Genomic DNA, 20,836 nt, shown 5'->3' on the forward strand with positions numbered 1-20,836 from the left:
TAACGGTTATTATTAAGCTTCTATTATACCCGGATCCATGTGGCGTTTTGTATTTATAAACTTTGAAAAATTAATAACGTGCAAGTTCGTAGGGGCCGATGGTCGGGCGCAGATAACCCCGCCGCCGCAGCAGCCGCCGTGCCGACGACGACGACGACGACCACCACCACGACCACGACCGCGTGCGTATAGTATATCATGTACGCGTACAATATTATTATAGCGTATAGGCGCCAGAATATATTATTTACCGCCGAACGGCCATCTGTTTTAGATACTGTGCCCGGCGTTGACAATCCGTTCCGTTGCGGACACCTTATGTATTATATTATTTCCAATACAAATTCCAGACCCCGAGACAAGCCGAAATTCACCGATGAACACGATATTTAAAATAAACAAAAAGGTGGTGGCGGACTCGGCGTCGTCTACGCGGAGACGCATACGAGACATAAGTCATAACGCCGTGGAAGTTACAATACTCTCTCGGCCGCGAATGAAATCGTTCATAATACACAATTTGTACACGGCACGGTTTGATATCATATCATAATATAATATACGCGTAATGTACAACGCCGACCGTGATAGTCACACCTCGCCGCTAGAGTCATCTGTGTTTTTTCAGTTGTCTATAATAAAGAATAATATCGTATTATATTTCAAAGAATGTACAAAAACAAATTTTATTTCAATAGATTTTTTTTTTCAATTACATCACATTGTTTGATTTGTTATTTTATAACCTGACACACATTTTACACTTACTTACCCCTTGTATAGATATCATACAACTATATACAAGTATACATCACCACGTCAGTATATATACACCCAGAGGCCACTGGATCGGAACTGAGTGAACTGACCAGTCTGATGTTCGCTTAGGGTATACCTACTATATATGCTACATTTTTCAAATGAAAATTTAGTAAGGCATATTTCAGTATTTTAAAAATATTATCATAACAATATCGATCTATTGAATAATATATTTTTACTCTATTTTTCGCTATTGACTTGAAAATTACAAAATCATTTTCTATAAATTATATCAATAGATTCCTTGAGATTCGGTAAGGATGTGTATGTTTATAGTTCAACCCTTATAGGTGTTTATAGAGTGGCTAACACATGAATTTTATTTCGGTATAATATTTTATTTATACATTTAATATATATTATGTGTGTGACTTGTGTGAGTAGAAAGACATAAAGTTATTGCTATTGATTACAAATAACAAAGCAGTTATTATGATTGAGTATAATTTTCTGTACCTATTGTATAATGTTTTGTCGTTTAAGCTGATAATGATAAAATTATTCTATAATTAAGTTACTACTATTATATATTATATAGTCATATACTCATATAGGTAATAAATAAAAATCAATGTGTGTGGTTGGGATTTATACAACGACCGTATTCAGGATCAATTTTTCGGGGGGGGGGGGGGGAATTAAAAATATTTATAACACATGAATTAAAAATATATTATAAAGTTTATAGTTATTTTTTGTTTCTACTTTAAAAATTTCTGGGGGGTTTGAACCCCACTTGCATTCGGGCTTGGATTTATGTACTAAAAACAATACTCGACCAATTTTATTAAAAAAACGATTGAAAATATTTCAACAGAAACGATAGACAGATTATAATATATTTATATATGCTCAGCTAATACACATATTATTAGTCAGGTAATATCTAAATGACGTGCATTATGCCAAACCGCATTGGCACAATATTTCGCATACATATTACTATTGAAATCCCAGTAATTAGAGTATATCTGTATTAGAATACAATACTATTATGGCATTATGCAGTGGCGGCTAAATATATGTGTAGCGAAACATAAAAAATAACCACCCTCAATAATATTCATCCTTATAACATCCTTGTATAGTTAATTCAAGATGTTAAAACAAATAATAGTTACTATTATACTTTTAAAATATTCAATAGTATTATTGTATTATTCGCTCACAAAAAATTACTTAGACGACCCACCCCACCCACCTCTAATTAAAGCCATTAAAGGTGTAGCAGGCGCTACACCTCAACTATAGAATAGCCGTCACTGCTATTATGTATAAAAGGCAAAATTTGTGTGGTTGTGTCTTATGGAATCAAAAAATAATCGACCTATCTTGACGACTCAAGAAAGATTTAGCCTAAATAGATTGAACCAGTTATTTTAGGATAACTTACCCGCTATTAATAATGTTAAAATCATAATCACATATTCCTTTATTTCTGTTTACAATGGGATATGCGTAACTAAAAAAGCTTCTTATTACTATTCGTCACAGGTTAATGGATTCAGTGGCGTATTTTGAATGTTTTTTTGGGGGTGTCCAGATAATATAGGTATATACTTATTTGTTAGTTGATTGCAATATTTCTGTTTTACATCTACTACCACTAAGCTCATAATATACTCATCAAATATTGTAATAAAACATTTTTATTTATTTAATTAAAAGTAGTAATTTTTATGTAATTTAAATCATACAGGTATAAAATACCTACTGTAAACATAATTATTACAATGTATTTTGTTTGTTAAATTCGATACCATTGATGCTATAAGAATAACAGTTTTATAAATAATTAAAAATATAATAGGAAAATAAGTACATTATTTAAAACTAAATTTATTTTCTTTCCTAATTAGTTTATTTCTTTATATAAAACAAAAAATTCAATATTTAATATCGATAAATTTTGAAGGGAATTTGGCAAATAATAATATGTGATTCATTATGAACTAATTTAAAATTAGTTTATGACTTTATATAATATTAAATTAGTCAGAAAAACGAATCACATATTATTGTTTGCCAAATTCCCATCAAAATTTATCGACATTAAGCATTAAATTTTTTTTTTGGTTTGAGGGTGTCCAGACACCGTAGGACACCCCCACAAAATACGCCACTGGATGGATTATCTCGGCTTCATTTATCCCTTCGCCAACCCGTTTATGATTAATACAGCAAATAGCAGCATCGGGTTACCATACAGGCAAAACAATCAGGTGATTGGAGTGGCAAATTTGGCGCACTCGAAAAATAAAAAATAAAATACATTTATAATATTTTATTATAATTTGATACGGCTGCGAATTTCCTGCTTGTAGGCGGCAATTAATCGCTTAATCCGCCGCTGGCAAATAGTACATAAAATATATTAATATAACATAATAATTGATACTTTAAAAATTGGTATGAAAGAGTGGTAAAAAATATTATACAAACACCTACAGGATAACAAAACTTTGAGCATGTTTGTATCTAAGTAGGTGGCTAGCTAACTATTTTTGGAAATTTATTTAAATAACAATTGCTTAGATGATAATTGGTTAGCCGTTTTCAAGGTAGTCATTAGGAAGTGTGTAGAGTTTTTTGCAGTGTGTTGACATTTCGAGTTTCGACGAAATTAGTCTTGTTACATATATATATTATATTACGGCGGATCTTCTCCGCTCCTATTATCAATTATAAGAACATAATAATAATTATACAGAAAACAATTACCAATTACGGGTCATACATGTTTTCATATTATCAGTTAATATAATATGAAATATTTATAGCCACTGGTAGAGTGGTGCAATCAGATATTTGAAGACTTATTATTAGTATTGTGGAATACCTGGGTGCTTAGTACAATATACTACCATTACTGTCCTACAGTAAATTAACCTTCAAAAAAAGCAAAAAAAATCCAGTATATTTTCTCTATTGAAGGGAAATATATTGAATTATATACATATTTATATTTGTTTTATCAATGTTATATGAATAATAAGTAAAGGTATATATTTTTTACTTTCATTATTCAGTTGATATGGCAACTGTAAGTCTGTAACGGCCAGAAAAAAAAATTTGGATAAAAATAAATATATTATATCCAGTTTAAAAACATTTATACAATATAATCTACCTATGTCAAAATATCAATGGTTATTCTGTTTTTGTTATACGAGTACACTACCATTGTTAGCTAATTAAGTAATAACAATATATTTTTAATGGCATAATAAAATATAGTGCTAGCCTCTAACTATATAGGGAAATACCAACATTTCCAATCTAAAAAAATGATTATTCCAATATATTACTCTAAGAAAAATAACAAATATCTCATTACACATATATCTGATCACGTCATACTCTTCACAGTTCACACTGATTTACATCCAAACAATTATTTGAAAAAAACAAAAAGTACATCTATAAAAGAGATTCCACAATCACCGCACCTTTACTCATTACTCTTGTCTCTTTACCCTATACCGCAGGACGCAGATTTTTCTAAAAATTATTTTTAAAAAACGTTTTACGTTACTCACACGAGAGACATACACCTTAATATTATACTATCACCACACACGTCCCACTCATACCATAATAACACATCGGTACGGTCAACGTTTTATCTAAATCACGTGTAATTATAACAATATCGTAGATGCCTAACAATAGTAAGTGAATGATGTTCTGATGCATATCATCCTTATGGACCGTCCTCACTCGGACGTCTGCGCGCGCGTACCTACTAAAGACCTGCATGGACCGGGCTAAGCCCGGACCGGGATTACATTTTTATATATCAATTATATTAAATGTTTTTATAACAAATATGTTGTTATAACTTATAAGTAAATTATAGTTATTGTTTATGAATACATTAAAAAAAAAAAAAAAAAAAAAAAAAAAAACCATAAAAAATTGATCTATCCGGGCCAAGCTTACTTAAAAAATTACCGGGCCGGACCCGGCTGAAAATTATCGGCCCGTGCAGACCTCTAGTACCTACATCAAGTTCGACGACGACACAACGTGTAGTGTATAGGTACCTACACGATATATAACATCAACCGATTTACGCATATATATATATATATTACGATGACGGTGACGATGATGATGATGATAATAATAATAATAATAATAAGTGTGTATATATATAATTTACAGATATTATTTTTTGAGACGACTGCAGCGCGAGTATAAACGGGCCATGTGCTCCGCGCGGCTCTGGGATTGGCTGAGATTCGGCGGGCTTGGGCGGGGACCCCCGCGGGTGCGCCCCGGCTGGGCCCTGGTGCGGGGGCGGAGGCTGCGGTGCATCGTCCGCTCGCTGAGATGACGAGCCGCGCGCCGTAGCCAGCAACAGTGATCGAGGAGACACGTCGCCACGGGGACGAACTGCAGCAGATAGCTATGCACACGACGAACGCTGCACTTATCGCCGGTTGCACCGCCACCATGGACCAGTTCGCCGACGAATACCTGCCACAGCATCGGTACGCCGCGACCGCCGCCTGCACCGTGGCCGACTATCACTGCGGCAGCAATCCCTCCGAGTGCGAACCGGCCGCCGCCGCGTACCCGCAACACCATCACGTGCACCACAAGGACGGCGGCGAGTACTTTGCGGAGCCGTCTTATTACCACGACACGACAGTCGCCACCGGTTATTGCGGCGGTTACGGCGGTCCATACGACGCATACGGCGACAACAATTGGTCGTCGTCGTCGCCACAGGAATATTCGTCGTCCGGCGCCGGCGGGGTGGTCGACGGGTCGCAATGGTACTGGACGGCGTCGGACGTCGGCGGACTGCCGCAACTGACGCCACTGACGATGCATCCACCGCCCGTACAGTTGGCCCCGGAACTGCAGGTAGGTTTCTGCGACGGCGACGGCTTCCGGTCCGCCGAACATGGCCTGTTACAGTTTCAGCCCGGTCGCGGTGCTACCGATCAAACCACATGCAGCACAGCCGCCACCGCTGCGGCAGCAGACCAATTCTTCAGTAAGTGCGCATCGCCAACATATTATATAAACGTCAACACTCACGTACCTATGTGTATTATATTCCTCCGCGATTAAAAATAAGCGTTTATACGTTCCTATAAATGAGTATAATGTACTATATGGCATATGTATCAGGAGTGACCAGGACGAGGTACGCGAGCCGCACGAGGGACTCTTGACGTCAAGCTTAGAATAATATTACTATTTTATAAACATCTCTTAACAATGTGGCTTAGCTTAGAATCAGCTTCATAAATTAGCGGCTTCTAAAATTAAGGGTAGTGGTCGCCCCCGGACCACGGTATACGTAGTATATTATGTCATAATACTGTCTATAATATGTACATCACGATAATATAATTGAAAAGGTATAAGCAATGAGCGTGGTTAAAGGTGTTAGCTGATATTTTTAAAACTTATAAGGAGGCGACATTTAACACCTTTATCCGTATTATATACGTGTATACTGTGAATTTTCGAAAATAATGATTAGGATTAGCTGTTATAATGTTTTGTTAAAATGTGTAATACCTAAATCCTAAAATAATTTTATCTATATGATAAAAACAATTTCTTGTAAAATTTTAATGAACACCAGAACACCTTATTTTTCCATTCATCTTTTTAATTATTTATTACGCTACACGTATACGAGTACAGTAAAACTATACTAAAATTTAGAATTTAGATAATGAAATAAAATACTCTCGGGTAGGTAGTTAACTCGTACGTACAGTTCTTAATTAACTAGGTATTAACCTAAACCTGCTGCTACAGTCTGCAGGGATGCATTGTGATTCATGAAAATACGTCTAAAATAAATTACCTTTATCTATCGTATGTCATTAATGTAATTGTAAACATTTATGTATTCAATATTCATATTTGTTTCCTAAACAAGTTTCTTGTATTAAATACTTCTACCTACCATAAATCAAGTTTTATAATATTATACAAACCAAAAAAAATTCAAACAGAAAATTTGGTAATATTATTTCTATAGCATCATTATACTGCAGTAAGTACCTACGTACAATGTAAACCTACTATATGTACCATAATATAGGTTGTAATGGCTATTACCTACAACGCCTATTTATATTTATACAAATTCTAATCAGGGCTCAGAACTTCGTGCATTTACATAATTCATAGGAATAAGCTATGTATTGAAAATGTGATTTGACACAAACTCGTCTCAAAATACATATAACATACAACGCAATTTCAAAAATGTATGCTGCATATTTATGCATATTTAAAGATTTTATACATATTAACGCATGTTTTTTAATAATTTTTAAAAACTTAAGACTTGAACTAAAAATGGTAGAAGTACTACTGTACCTATTTAAAAATAAGATTACGAATAAGGCCCTTTTAAGAATTTCAGTACATAAATGAGACCTTTTCTACTTATTATGTCTTAACTATTGAGAGCACGATTATTATAATATGTAGTTACAAATATAGGCACATAGGAATAATAATTGCACATAATACTTGTATAGATAGAAGGTAATAGGAACATCATCCATTCTAGCTATACAGTATACCGTGTATTGTGTATAGATGCTACATTTTGTATAAACTCGTGTAAATTTAATACTACTCAGCAGTCAGTGACTATCAGACAAAATTTTTTATTTGCCTAAAGACATTTACACTTTTAAAAAATAAAAACATTAATCATAGTACCTAACTAATTATTAATTCATTGTATACATCTATAAATTCTAAGCTTAATAACTAAATGAAATCTAAGAATAGTATTGTTATTAAAAATTCTACAGGTTTCTAATACCAAACGTTAATAGTAATAAATTAATTTACAGCAAAAATTGTCGATAATAATATGGGTCGAAAGTTAAAAAGTGTAAAATATATACATATTATAATTTATAAGTATAAATACATAAAAACCAAGAAAATCCAATCTTAACGTTGCAGCTCTTAAGATAAATCAATTTTTATGAAACATTAATTGAACATAAAATAATAAATAAGAGTCTTATGATGTTATAATTTTAATTATAACTAAATAAAAGTATAAGCTTATTACAGTTACAGTTTGATTTACCAGGAATGCACGCACTCCTGGCTTCTTTTATCCTTTGATTGTGTATTTTTTTTTCAAATTTTGATTTTGACATTTTTAAATGATTGAATTTTTTATGCTTATCTAAATAAAGAATGCGGTATCTTTTAGTGAAACAATTTTATTTTATTCAAATGAGAATCTTTTCTTTTTGCAGTAAATTGTTAAGCGGATGATGCATTTTTGAAAACTTAGATGTACCTAACATTAAAATCAAAATCGAACCTCGGATTATTATTTTCTTAGTTATTATTAAACTATTTATTGAAACTTCATCCATTAAGGATACAAGAATAAGGATAATATCACTTAATAATTGTTTTACGTAAAATACAGCTAGTGGCTATTAATTTATTTTTAGTCTAGTCTCTAATAGGTATTTATTAGTTATTATTATTAGACAAATTTTAAAGGTACACAATTTTAATACAGACATATTTTAATTAATAATATTGATATTATTATTTTTAAATCCATATATCTTTTAGATCTATAATCATGAACTATTGTTCTAATAAAAACATCAAATTAAATAACCCAAAAACTACTCGTTTCGCTGTCTTTAAAATTTCAATCCAAATACTTGATGTTCACAAACATCATAATATAAATAGAATGGATCTTGTTTGAAAAAGAAAAGTTTGTAACTACAAAGAACATTCATTAAATGGCATAAAAATCAAAACATTTCAAAATTATTATGGTCTTTAACTACCTATGTAGCCGACTACATTTCAATTAAAAATAATTCCAAAAATCAGAATTTCATATAATAAATTATGAGATAAAAAGTGAGATGAGCATATACTATGTAAATTGATATCGTTTATACGACTCTATTTACATCTACTTGCATAAATATCACATCTTAAGGTGTTTACTGTATACTATTTTAATAACAATCAAAGTTAAATAAATATTTGATAAAAATAAACGAACATTTTCAAGTAGATTAGGGGCATAAACGAAACTATACGGGTCAGTTGACCTAACCTAATTCTGGCTTAGTAGAAAACTTAATCCTAGTTACCCTATACTTCGTAATGTTATATTCTGTGGTAATACTGTACATTCATAATTCATATAAAAATAATATTACAATCTTAAAATATGCTTTGATGATTTGATTACTTATACCTAATATCACGGACAAATTTGTACTCTTTTTATAAATTATGAATGCACATTTAAATTGTTTAACTTAAATAAATGGTAAAATTACATGTCTTAAGCTTAAGGATTGTTATTTTTTTGCTTTTTAGTGTAGCCATAGAATTAACTTAATTTTTAGTGTTAGCTTTATTTTTCAATTATTAATACCTACTGGATAAGTTGAAAAGTCACTTATTTGAGGTACCATGCGTGTTTAATTTTAAACATAAACCGTAATCTACGCATTATCGTTTGGACATACCTATTTAGAATTATTCTTTTGGGCATTGACAAACAACTAGTTGCAAATCAAATACGTATATGGTATCTAGCATTCTAGCATGAATAAATAAATTAAATATGAATAAAATAATAGGTCGTCGTGGATTAAGTCTTAAGGAGCCGCTACACCAGCATTTGTTTTCTCTGTCTATCTCCCACATATAATATACGAATAAAGATACTCCGTATTTCCACGATTACGACTCTCTGGTTCAGATTAGAGCAAAAGCACCTATAATATATTTTATAAAGAAAAGTATTTCCTGTGCATTGGCCGGATAGATTTTTAATATTTACAATTTTGAATCAATTATTTATAGTTTAAAATAATCGAAATTATTTTAAATTAAAACATACTTATATTAATAAAAAATATAAATGTTAAAAATCTATCCGGTCAATGCATAGGAAATACTCTTTTTTATAAAATATATAATAGGTGCTTTTGCCCTAAACTGAACCAGAGAGTAGTAATCGTGGAAATACGGAGTACCTTTATTCCTATATTATATATGAGAGATAGACAAAGAAAACAAATGCTGGTGTAGCGGCCCCTTAAGTAGATAAACATTTTTAATATTATTTATTTTAGCATTAATGAGGTTTGGTTCTATTGATTGGTGTTTTCTTTGTCATATTAATTTAATTTTCTGAAATTTATTTATTCAATTTATAAGTACTTTAAACTACCTATCTTGAAGAATAATAAAACTGAAATTAATTGAAAGGTATTTAATCTAATATTTTTTTTTATGTATGTTATAGAATCAACTTTGAATGATAAGCCAATAGTAAGCAGATGTGACCAAAAAAAATCTATGAGTAAATCATCAACAAACCAAAGACAAAGAGCCAAACGAAAACCTCGAGTACTATTTTCTCAGGTATAATTACAAATTACATACCTACATGTTTTTATATTATTAAATGCATAGGTAAAAGGTACAAAGACATAATTGGGGAGGTTTAGAAGTAATCAATATCCCCAGTTTGAAATTAGCACCCTTAAAATATATACCATGAGTGAACTGAAAAATAAGAGAAAAATCTATTAAAAAATGTAGTTTATTTTTAATTTTGGTATTTACAATCTGTAAACAAAAAAATACAATAAACAATAAGTATAAAAGATTACTTGACAGCTTAAATGAAGCAGGGCTTCTGGTGACACTACTTTCACTTGAATTCTTTTTTTTTTCTTTAATAATTGTTTAAGACGGTTGCATAAACAACTACACTTTAAGCGACGAGGAGGACTATCCAGTAGATAAATATAAAAGAGATTTTATGTTAGGAAATTTGGGTTAGCTAGTGTTAGAATGGAAATGTTTTTAGTGAGTGGGAGAAGTACTAAGAGAATAGGAATTTTTAAAAATATAAAATACTTTAAATTTTAAACCCAATTTTAGCAACTGTTAATCATAATTTAAATTTTTTTAAATAGTCTACAATTTTATTCATAAGGATTTAAAATATGAATGATGGCAAATGTTCTTAAATATTTCATGAGTAACTAAAATATCAATTTTAATTACATTTTTGTACAATTAACATATAATATTTTTGTTTAATTATCTCTTTAGGATGTAATATCAGAATTGGAACACCGGTTTAATCAACAGCGTTACTTATCAGCTACAGAGCGAGAAGCAATGGCATTACGATTAAGGTTGACTCCAACTCAAGTAAAAATATGGTTTCAAAATCGGCGATATAAAAGCAAAAAGCTAATAACATCAGACTGTACAACATTGGATAACAATAAAAAGCCTCCCAGAAGACAATTTCCAGTAATAAAACATTGTTATACAGAGTTAACAAGTATGATAACAAACAATAATCATAACTTCAATCATACCAACAAATATTTTAACATTTAATAACATTTTTACCATCAATCTGTCAATATAAAATATGCAATGAATAAATAGGTATTTTATAAGTAAACAATTTTTATGTATAATATTGTTAGTGGTATCACTATTACTATGAATTTGATAGAATTAAGCGATCTGTATATATATAAGATTAATTATTATCCTATTCAAATTTTTAAAATTAATATTCACTTTTTAAAATGTTTTTTATGCTAGTCTATTTGATTTAAAAAATAATAATAATGTATTAATGTATAAATCAAATGTATATACTATGTATTATATAATTTATACCAAAGATCCAGTATGCACATAAAATGTAATTTTGTTTGTTTTTTAATTTGTAAACAATTTATTATGTTTAGTCTAGAATTAATTGAATGTTTAATTTTATAATGTTTACTAATTACTATAGGTAGATACTATAAAAAAATATAACTTATAGTAGCTGTAGGTATAGTAAAAATTTACTTTGTAAAATGTATTATAAAAATAAAATAATTTTTTTTATTTAATATTGTTTATTAATAAGTGATTATTTAAAATTAATTTTACTAAAGTCAGTATTAAAACATTTATATTTTGTAGGCTCTACAAGGTTAGGTTAACCTTAACAAGATTACTCAATAGTCAATTGCTAGTTCTATTATACCTTTTTTCAGTATCAACAATATGTTTATACTTAATATTTATTATTTATCAATGTTATTAGTGTTGTCATAATAAGCTGTGTTAAGAATAGATACACAACATTACCTACCTAAAATATGATATTAACCATTACATAAATTACTCAAATTTAAATCAATAAAAATATACTATTTCCGAAATGGTCATGCTAATAGGTGATAGATTTCTTCAAACGATTTGTATGATATGAATAAGTAATTGTACTACTTGTTTTTGTTTTTAATTAATTGTACAAATGTATTCCTATACCACATCTACTTATTGTGCCATTATGTACAGATTGTAAAAAATAATGTATAAAGTCAAATAAATTTAATAGTTGAATCACTCTTATTCCTGTTATTAAATATTATATTAACATGGTAACATTATCAAACTGTTTACAAAATAAATAATTTTTTATAGAGAATATTTCAATGGTCAGTTTGGAACAATTAACACAAAGTATTGATAAATATTAAATTTTTATAATATTATCTAAATATTATTAGAAGCAACCACATAAATGATTACAATAAGTCAATAACCCTACAAGCTAAAGCTATTTATGATCATGATATAACAAGCAACTGTGATTTTATCACTAATACAGTAATACCCGTAATATTTGATACATCAAATCACATATATTATACCTAGCCATTCAGTTATTCATAAATAGAACCCAAAATGTATTATACAATAATATTAGTGAAATAATTGAATATTTGAGAAAATTAAAATTCACATTTAATTGGATAATGGATATATCTAACAAATAAATATGGTATAGATAAATCTAAAAATAACTAATTAAAGAAAAAATGGAAAAACAGTAATGCAATAATTTAGTACCAATATAGCAATAATTTAAAAATAAATAATAAGAAATTATTGAAAAAATATCATAGTATAAAAGATAGTATGTGATTAATTATTTTCTATACACTGGAAATACTAGAAAAAACCTTTAAAAAATAAGATAGTAAAAATAATTACAAACAATTAGTATTACATCACAATTATCTTAATCCTTATTGAAAATGTCAATAGAATCAATTTGGAATCAAATATTTAATACTATCTAGAAAACATATTATAACAAAAAAAAAATTGAACAAAAAATAACTTAAATTTTATCCTAAAATTTTAAATTTTTTTTGTTGTAGAATATATAAATTGGTTCTATAATAGCTAGCAAAAATTCTACCCAACAACATAAGTTGCCCAGTTATAATCAAAATATTAATTTAAATAATAGGTATTATTTTATAATTCAAAACAAGTTTACATTTGTTTGGTTTGCTAGATTTATCAATAAAAAATAATAACAAATGTGTGGCATACACTAATCACCAGTATTTACTCTCCATTTTTAATTTTGTACATATTATATTTCAGATATTTAGCTAAAAAAATGTATTAATTGTGATTTGCCTAAAAGTAACAAGCATCTTGTATCTTAATTGGAATCTCATGAAATTAAATTAGTATATACTATAAATACCGAAATATATTTTAATTATGAAATTCCCCAAAAAATACTCAAAATACACAAAGAGTTATAAGCTTTGTATTCGTATAATTCAATGTTCAATTTTAAACACAATTTTTTAACAATTATGTACTATTATATTAATGAAGGTTTTTTTTTTTTTGGTTTGAACATAACCTATCTGACTTTAACGCAAGATTGTCAAAATCAAATTTAATACACAAATTGTTGCTAATTGATTATAATTAATATTTCATTTATTTATTGTTGTTGAATTTAGTTACATATAAATAGAAATAAATATAATAGTTGAAAAAAAAAATGTTTGAAATCAGAGTAATAATTGTTTTTACACATTATCAAACAGGTAGAAAAATACCTCCTCTTAATGCTAATACCAAATGTAACACAGATCCTCCTTGAACTTTGTAATCTTGGGCAGTCTTTTCATCGTTCCTAAAAGCAAAAATATTTATTACGCCTAAAATATAAAACGTGAAATTTTGGTCTTACATTTGTTTCCCAGAAAAAATTAATCTTTGTTGCTGAGGTGGAATACCCTCTTTTTCTTCAACTCTTTCTTTAATTCTTTCCACTCTATCAGTGGGTTCTATATCAATTTCGATCTACAATAGAAAATTAAAACATTATATAACAAACAATAATATATGAATTAATGGGTATAATTAAGAGAGCTACTTACCTCTTTACCAGTTAGAGTCTTTACTTTGATCAACATTGTGTAATTTAAATATTTCTATGTATGTTTTTATAATAAATTTAAAGTCTAAAAGCAAAAATGTGCTATAATCTGCATCAAAATGTTATAAAGAAAAAGAAATGACATGAAATAAAGTGATAAACCGAAATTATTACCACACACGTGATAACACAGTGATATGACTACAAAATGACAATGAAAATACAATCTTGTTAATCAGCTGCAACCCGGTAGAAAATACTTTACCAACATCATGTTATATGAATCGTAATATACCGTTAAAAAAAACCCGCTAAATTTAAAAAAAAAAATGTATCATTATTTACTTTCAGATTAAAATACGAACATGCTGTGTATTAAGTGCCAAGTGGATCACTTTTATGAGTACCTTAAATTTTAATTTACTAGTAATCATTGTACATGAAAAACGAATCTGAGCGGTGACGGTCTGTCATGCCTATTTCATCAAATACATTTCAAAATTTTTATTTTATTATTGATATAGCTATTAAAATCATTTTTTTTATATTTTCCAAAAATACTGCATTTTTTATATTATTGGTACCATGTGTCATTATAATAATTGTATTTACTGCTATTTTTATCAACTTGTAAATATAACCATACATTCTGGTCCATTACATACCTACTTCAATTGCTTTAACTCTTCGGTAGCTGAAATATATCTTTATTCACTTTGTCTAACCAACGCTAACATGATCTTCCCTTTGGTCGGTTTTTCGTTGGGTTTAGAATTTCAGTTTTTTTTAACAAAACATACATTTTTATTAATATTTTCTAATTTTGTTAAAAAAAAAAATAATTTAGCCTAGATTTTTGAATTATTAGATTATTTTAATTTGTACATTTTCTCGTCATAGATATGATACATAGACATACAAACATTTTTTTAAATTTTTTAATTTATATCATATGCATAGCTAGGTGCATTGCCTAATATAGTAATACAGTATTTTGCACTCATGAGTTATATAAATTTAGACATTTGTACAACCTAACCTAACGTATAGTAACTAGTTGTAACTAAGTCTTATAAGTTTCTTAAACGATCATCAACGCTTGCTCGAAAACATGAACTAGACAGGTTATACAATAAATTTGGCATAGAACTAATAATTAAATGTTCTATTGGAGTTAAACGGGTAGATCGCGAAGTATAAGTCAATAAAATGCTGTCTCGAAAAGTAGCAAATAAAATAAGTTCTCAGCCTTGAATTTAAACTAAATATTAAAGTCCAAGGACACCAAAGATTATGATATTATGGTCTACGGACAATATACATAGTCTTTGGAAGTCGTGAGTCTATCTTTCTCTATCTTTGTTCATGGCACAAAGACTGTGGACACATTATCAATTAATGTTAGAAAGTAAATAATAATATTATGACTATAGAATATCTGCTATGACAAAGGAGGTGTAATGTGATAACATGAGATATTTTTCGAGTTTTTGTTCATCGTAGTATCGTACATCAACAAGTGACAAAACAACAGTCAAATTTATTTTGATGATGTATACTTTATAGTGTTTTTTAATATTGTACCGTTGTCGTTGTGTTATTGTGTAATATATATTATAATTGACTTCACAACGCGGATGGTTCGTTGATGATGACGATTCTTTTAACATGGTGGGATCGAAGAAAACAAAATGTCCGCTAGTTCGTTGATTGTAATACTATCACATAGACAATTATTATTCATCATTGATGAACGATTCCGGATCGCTCAGTCCATTTGACAATGGATGTTTGTCCTATTACTTTGATGATTTGTCGATCAGTGACCGAGAAACTATTGCCGAAGATGTCAGTTATACAATCGATTCAGATGACAGTAGTTGCTCTAGAACAGCATGTTCATCCATATTTGGCTCTGGCCCTGATGAATTGGAATCAGAAACAGCTATAAACTCATCATGCAGTGGCAGCATCACAAAATCCAATGAATGTCTAATTGACGTAGATACATCAATTGATTCCACTTGCCTAAATCTTGGGTACTTCATATTCATACAATTATCAATTAGTATAATTATATTTATAATAAACTAATATTATTTGTACTATTTGGTTTAGGAAAACATCCGAGTGCTATTTAGTGACTATTGGAAAATCTATCCAAAAAGTAAAACAAAAAAAAAAACAATAATAAAAAGTAACACATTTAGATAATTATCATTAATTTGTTGTAGAATAACTATATTGGTGTTAAAACTTTTGATCGTATAAATACCAGAACAATTGATAATGAAGACAAAATAGCTGGTAGTACAGCTTTAATTTTAAATTGTAGACCAGCTCAAATCCCAGCCAAACTACCTAAGGAGCAATTAGAACATGAGAGACTGTATGAGAAAATATTACAAAATGCAAAGAAAAGTGGTAATTTTAGGCATATTATTCTGTTGCAGTTACTTTAGTTTAAAAATTACATAAAATATTTTAATTTTGCAGAGTCTGAAAAAGCAAAAAAACATAAAGAATATTTAAAACAAAAATTAAAAAATGAAGAACGATTAGCGCATGTTACACAAATATGGACTCAAGAAATAATTCCAAATTGGAATCAAATGTAATGTATATTTAAGTCCAAAAAATGTCTCTTTATTATACAAATTAATTTATTAATTCAATTTTTATTAGGTGTAGGACAAAGAGATGCCGTGATCTTTGGTGGAATGGTTTGCCCTCTAGTGTACGTGGTAAAGTTTGGTGTTTAGCTATTGGAAATGATTTGCTAATCAATGAAGAATTATATAGAAGTTGTGTTTCAAACTCATTAAACAAATTTAAAGATTCAGAAGCTACCATGCATTGCCTGGAGTGTATTCATTTAGATATTACACGTACATTTCCTCACTTGGGAATTTTCCAACAAGTAAATAACTATTTATTTAGTAATTTTATTTTGATAAGTAATATTTTACAAAAATAATTTCATAGAATATGCATACATTTCATAGATAAGTAATAGTAAAACTATTTTAAAATTACAAATATTTAGATATGCAATTTTCTTTGACTGTTACACAACCACATCTAATCACAGCTAGGATTCTTTTGAACATCAACAATAGAGTAAAGTAAAATATTCATGCATTTTGATACATAGTTAAAATTTATTACCAGTATATTGTGTAAGACACCAAAAACTATAAACATAGACTATGGTTTCATTTTTCTGAATGACAAAAGTTATAAAATAAATTATGAGAAAAAGGTATTCTTTAGAATGCCAAGAATGAGCGGGGTAAGTATAAAATATAATACAATAACTACGTATTCTATATATTACATTTTCAAAATATTCTGGCTTTTTTTTACTATTTATAGACTTAAAATTTTCGATTTTTCTAAGTGGGGTACGCAAAAAAACTTGAAAATTTAATAAAAGGTTTCTTATAATTTGTTCTTGTTGTAGTTAAAAAAAAAAATTAATCACAAAATTTGATAACAATTGAAGAAGTTCTAAGAAGAAATACATTTGCTTTACCTTTACGTACTATTTCAACTCAACAGACTATAGAAACTGGACAACGTTTTATAAAATGCACATGCAAGACAAAATTTCAATCTAAAATATGTTTGTGTGTAAAAAATAATATTTTATGTAATTCAAAATGTCATGCATCAACTATATGCTGCAATAAATAAATAAAAATAAACAATAACAAACATATTTTGATTTAACACATTACCTAACATAGTATTGGTGTTCTATAGAAATCCTAGGAAATGTATAGGTTGCCTAGCCATAATATAAAAAACATTCAAATTTAAGACATTTTAATCTAAGAATTCTATAGAATGCCTATATTTAACATTTTGGCAATAACATATATATACTGTATATGCATATAAATTTTGGAATACAAATAATATAATTCTGTTTAATGTTTTGTTCCATGTGTTATAGAACCATAATTCTACCTTCATGTAATAAATAATTATTCTATTATTGAAAAATTTTGTATTATTTAGTCCATGTATTGATTACACAATTCAGAATCTTTAAGTGTTCAAAAGTTTATGTTATCAAACTTAATTATTTGAGCTTATTGTATACAATTTATCATATATTACTATGATTTTACTATACTTCTACTTGAAATACTATTTTAGCCAATTTTCGGTTATTTATTATGAACTATAATTGCCTACTTCATAAATTGCAAAATTTTACATTTGGGTTCAACAAATGCATTATGCAAATTCTGTTTTTACCATGGTAATTTACCAATAAATGTTATAGTTTTTGAGTAATTTTTAAATTTTATTTTTAGGGTGGACCATACTTTGACGTATTGAAAAGGATTCTTAGTGCCTACGTTTGTCTCCGTCCTGATATTGGGTACATTCAGGGCATGTGTTTTATAGCTGCCATTTTACTTTTGAATATGGAAGAACTTGAAGCATTTATTTGTCTAGTTAATTTAATGGAATCTCCGTGTTTGAATGCATTTTACACTGTAAACCAACGTTTGGTTAGTATGATTTTAAAAATATAACATACCTATTTGAAATATGTCCATTAATGTAATTATTATTGTTATAGATGACTTCTTATTTCACTACATATAATGATCTACTTAAACATAATTTGAATAAACTCAATACACATTTTAATCTCATCGGTCTTACTTCTGAAATGTATCTAGTTGATTGGATATATTCAGTTTTTACTAAATCAACAAACCTAGAATTGGCATCTATTATTTGGGACAATTTTTTACGAGATAATGATCAATTCTTATTTCGAGCTGCACTTGGTAAGTTGATGTAGTAATTAAAAAATATACATATTTAACAATTGGTTAAAATATAATATTGAAGATTATTTTATCAATGAGAAAACTGAAAAATATAAAAATTTTAATTAATGAAATAAAAACCTGATTTATTTATATTTTTTGTTAAAAAATATAAATAGGTATTTTACGGAGTAATGAGTCTCAGTTAATGCAAATGGATTCTATTACGTGCGCTCAATATTTAACAAAGTTACCAGAAAGTTTTACTTCAAATGCTTTATTAAAATCAACTGCGGCTATTCGTATGTCTATTGGAAAACAATCTTTTAACTCCTTACTTGTTTGCAACCAAGCAAAGAGTACCCAAAACTCTTTAGAGTAAAAGTTTTAACGTATTATTGTTATTGCTCATTTATATTTATATTAAAGGATAATTATATAATTATTCAATTGTTACACTAATGACATATCTCAATTATTAAAAGTATTTCTGTAAGTATAAATTTGTACAAATTATTTATTACAATAATAATTGGATTAACATAAAACATTAAACACAATAAACGATAGCAATAATAAAAAGTTTGACATTTTTTCTGCAATGGCACTTGTTAATTAATTACACTCATATAATTGAACTTAATATTAAATGTTAATACATTTAATTAAGTAATTCTTATATCTCATTTATCCTAACTTAACCAATTATCATAATACTGATGGATATTATATATATTTAATTTTTTAACTAAGCGATTAAGATATTAAAATATAAATTAAAGATATTTAAATTTATAATCTCATATTCAAATAAATAGAGTATTTGTATTAAAAATAATGAATATCAATACATTTTTTTTTTAATTATATAAAATTATATATTTATTATATTAATATTTAAATTCATTAGTTACTTATTTGAAATAGAAATTTTAAGATTATTTATCAATACTCAAATTAGTTTTTATATATTGATTTATTTGTAGCAAAACCTCAAATTTTGTTTTTCTAACACCGTAACCATGACCAAAAACTACTATCTAGAACTTGGTTAATATTTTTAACTGTTAGTCACTATTCATTATAACTCATTGACTGAGACTTTAAATTATGTGATTAGAATTTTGTCATTAGTGTAACAAAATCATTTTAATCTAATATAATCCATCACACATGTTAATCATACATATCCAAAATAAGATTTTATACATGAATCTTTTTTATACCAATATCTGTTATATAATATTTATTTTATTGTTAATTACATTATTATATAATTATTGATAAGTCTTACTTTTTACATGACAGTATTCAAAGTTTAATATTATTAGTTATTGATTTTTTTTTTATAGGTTATTAAAAATAAATTTAAATGTGATACGATATTTTTATTTAAAATACCTATGTTATGTTTTACAATAAACATGAAAAGTTTTGAATTTTAAAACTATATTGTACTGACTATTTTTTTCTTTATTATTTAATTTCTAAGCACTCAAATTTGAAGTTATCATTTAACTATTTAATTTAGCAATAATTTAAATCCTGAGGTATGTAAAAAAATGTATTCCTTATATAATTTAATTATTTTTTAACTAAAATATTTGTGTCTTAAAAAGTGTATGTAAAAACTTATAAACAAGTTAGTACACACAACAAACTGTAGTTAGTTCCATAAACAATGTAACCAGAATTTGTTAATATTTATATATTATTAGCTACTATTTTTTAATATTGGCTAGTATGATTCAATAATATTAAATAATAAATACTTATTATTTTGATATTAATACTGGCTAAAATTAATTTATTTTGAATAAAACTGTTATAAAATGATTTTGAATTTAATATTAAAATATATACATACACAGTAATGTAATGGTGTGAACACCATAACAGTAATTATATACATATATAACCCAGTTGTGTATTATAT

The 20,836-nt window shown here is 27.9% G+C and overlaps 3 protein-coding genes across 3 annotated transcripts; 2 read left to right on the plus strand and 1 right to left on the minus strand.

Annotated features, from left to right (window-relative positions):
• The first annotated feature begins 5,157 nt into the window (after window positions 1-5,157).
• LOC113554304 (muscle-specific homeobox protein tinman-like) lies at window positions 5,158-11,260 on the plus strand. Its single transcript, XM_026958085.1, is given in 3 exon segments — window positions 5,158-5,830; window positions 10,130-10,248; window positions 10,948-11,260. Coding segments are annotated over 3 exon segments (1,089 nt in total). The 3' UTR covers window positions 11,245-11,260.
• Window positions 11,261-13,640: 2,380 nt separating this feature from the next.
• On the minus strand, window positions 13,641-14,270 carry LOC113550946 (NEDD8). Its single transcript, XM_026952915.1, has 3 exons — window positions 14,109-14,270; window positions 13,919-14,031; window positions 13,641-13,861 (listed from the first exon to the last, which is right to left on the minus strand). Exons 1-3 carry the CDS (start codon window positions 14,142-14,144, stop codon window positions 13,765-13,767), a joined length of 246 nt encoding a protein of 81 aa, XP_026808716.1. The 5' UTR covers window positions 14,145-14,270; the 3' UTR covers window positions 13,641-13,764.
• A 1,315-nt stretch (window positions 14,271-15,585) lies between these two features.
• Window positions 15,586-19,628, plus strand: LOC113552337 (TBC1 domain family member 12-like). Its single transcript, XM_026955188.1, has 8 exons — window positions 15,586-16,146; window positions 16,226-16,274; window positions 16,342-16,531; window positions 16,604-16,721; window positions 16,793-17,027; window positions 18,433-18,633; window positions 18,705-18,918; window positions 19,080-19,628. Exons 1-8 carry the CDS (start codon window positions 15,857-15,859, stop codon window positions 19,280-19,282), a joined length of 1,500 nt encoding a protein of 499 aa, XP_026810989.1. The 5' UTR covers window positions 15,586-15,856; the 3' UTR covers window positions 19,283-19,628.
• Window positions 19,629-20,836: the final 1,208 nt, after the last annotated feature.

Source organism: Rhopalosiphum maidis, chromosome 2 (genome assembly GCF_003676215.2).
Source record: "Rhopalosiphum maidis isolate BTI-1 chromosome 2, ASM367621v3, whole genome shotgun sequence".
In the NCBI taxonomy this organism is placed as follows: Eukaryota; Metazoa; Arthropoda; class Insecta; order Hemiptera; family Aphididae; genus Rhopalosiphum; species Rhopalosiphum maidis.

Bases quoted from the DNA above. Each gene is read 5' to 3' on its own strand.
- LOC113550946 (XM_026952915.1), bottom strand. From the start codon at position 14,144: ATGTTGATCAAAGTAAAGACTCTAACTGGTAAAGAG. The intron at 14,032-14,108 runs GTAAGTAGCTCT...TTTCTATTGTAG, and splicing joins AGACTCTAACTGGTAAAGAG to ATCGAAATTGATATAGAACC. The intron at 13,862-13,918 runs GTAAGACCAAAA...TTTTGCTTTTAG, and splicing joins ATTTTTTCTGGGAAACAAAT to GAACGATGAAAAGACTGCCC.
- LOC113552337 (XM_026955188.1), top strand. From the start codon at position 15,857: ATGAACGATTCCGGATCGCTCAGTCCATTTGACAATGGATGTTTGTCC. The intron at 16,722-16,792 runs GTAATGTATATT...AATTTTTATTAG, and splicing joins ATTCCAAATTGGAATCAAAT to GTGTAGGACAAAGAGATGCC. The intron at 17,028-18,432 runs GTAAATAACTAT...TTTTATTTTTAG, and splicing joins ACTTGGGAATTTTCCAACAA to GGTGGACCATACTTTGACGT.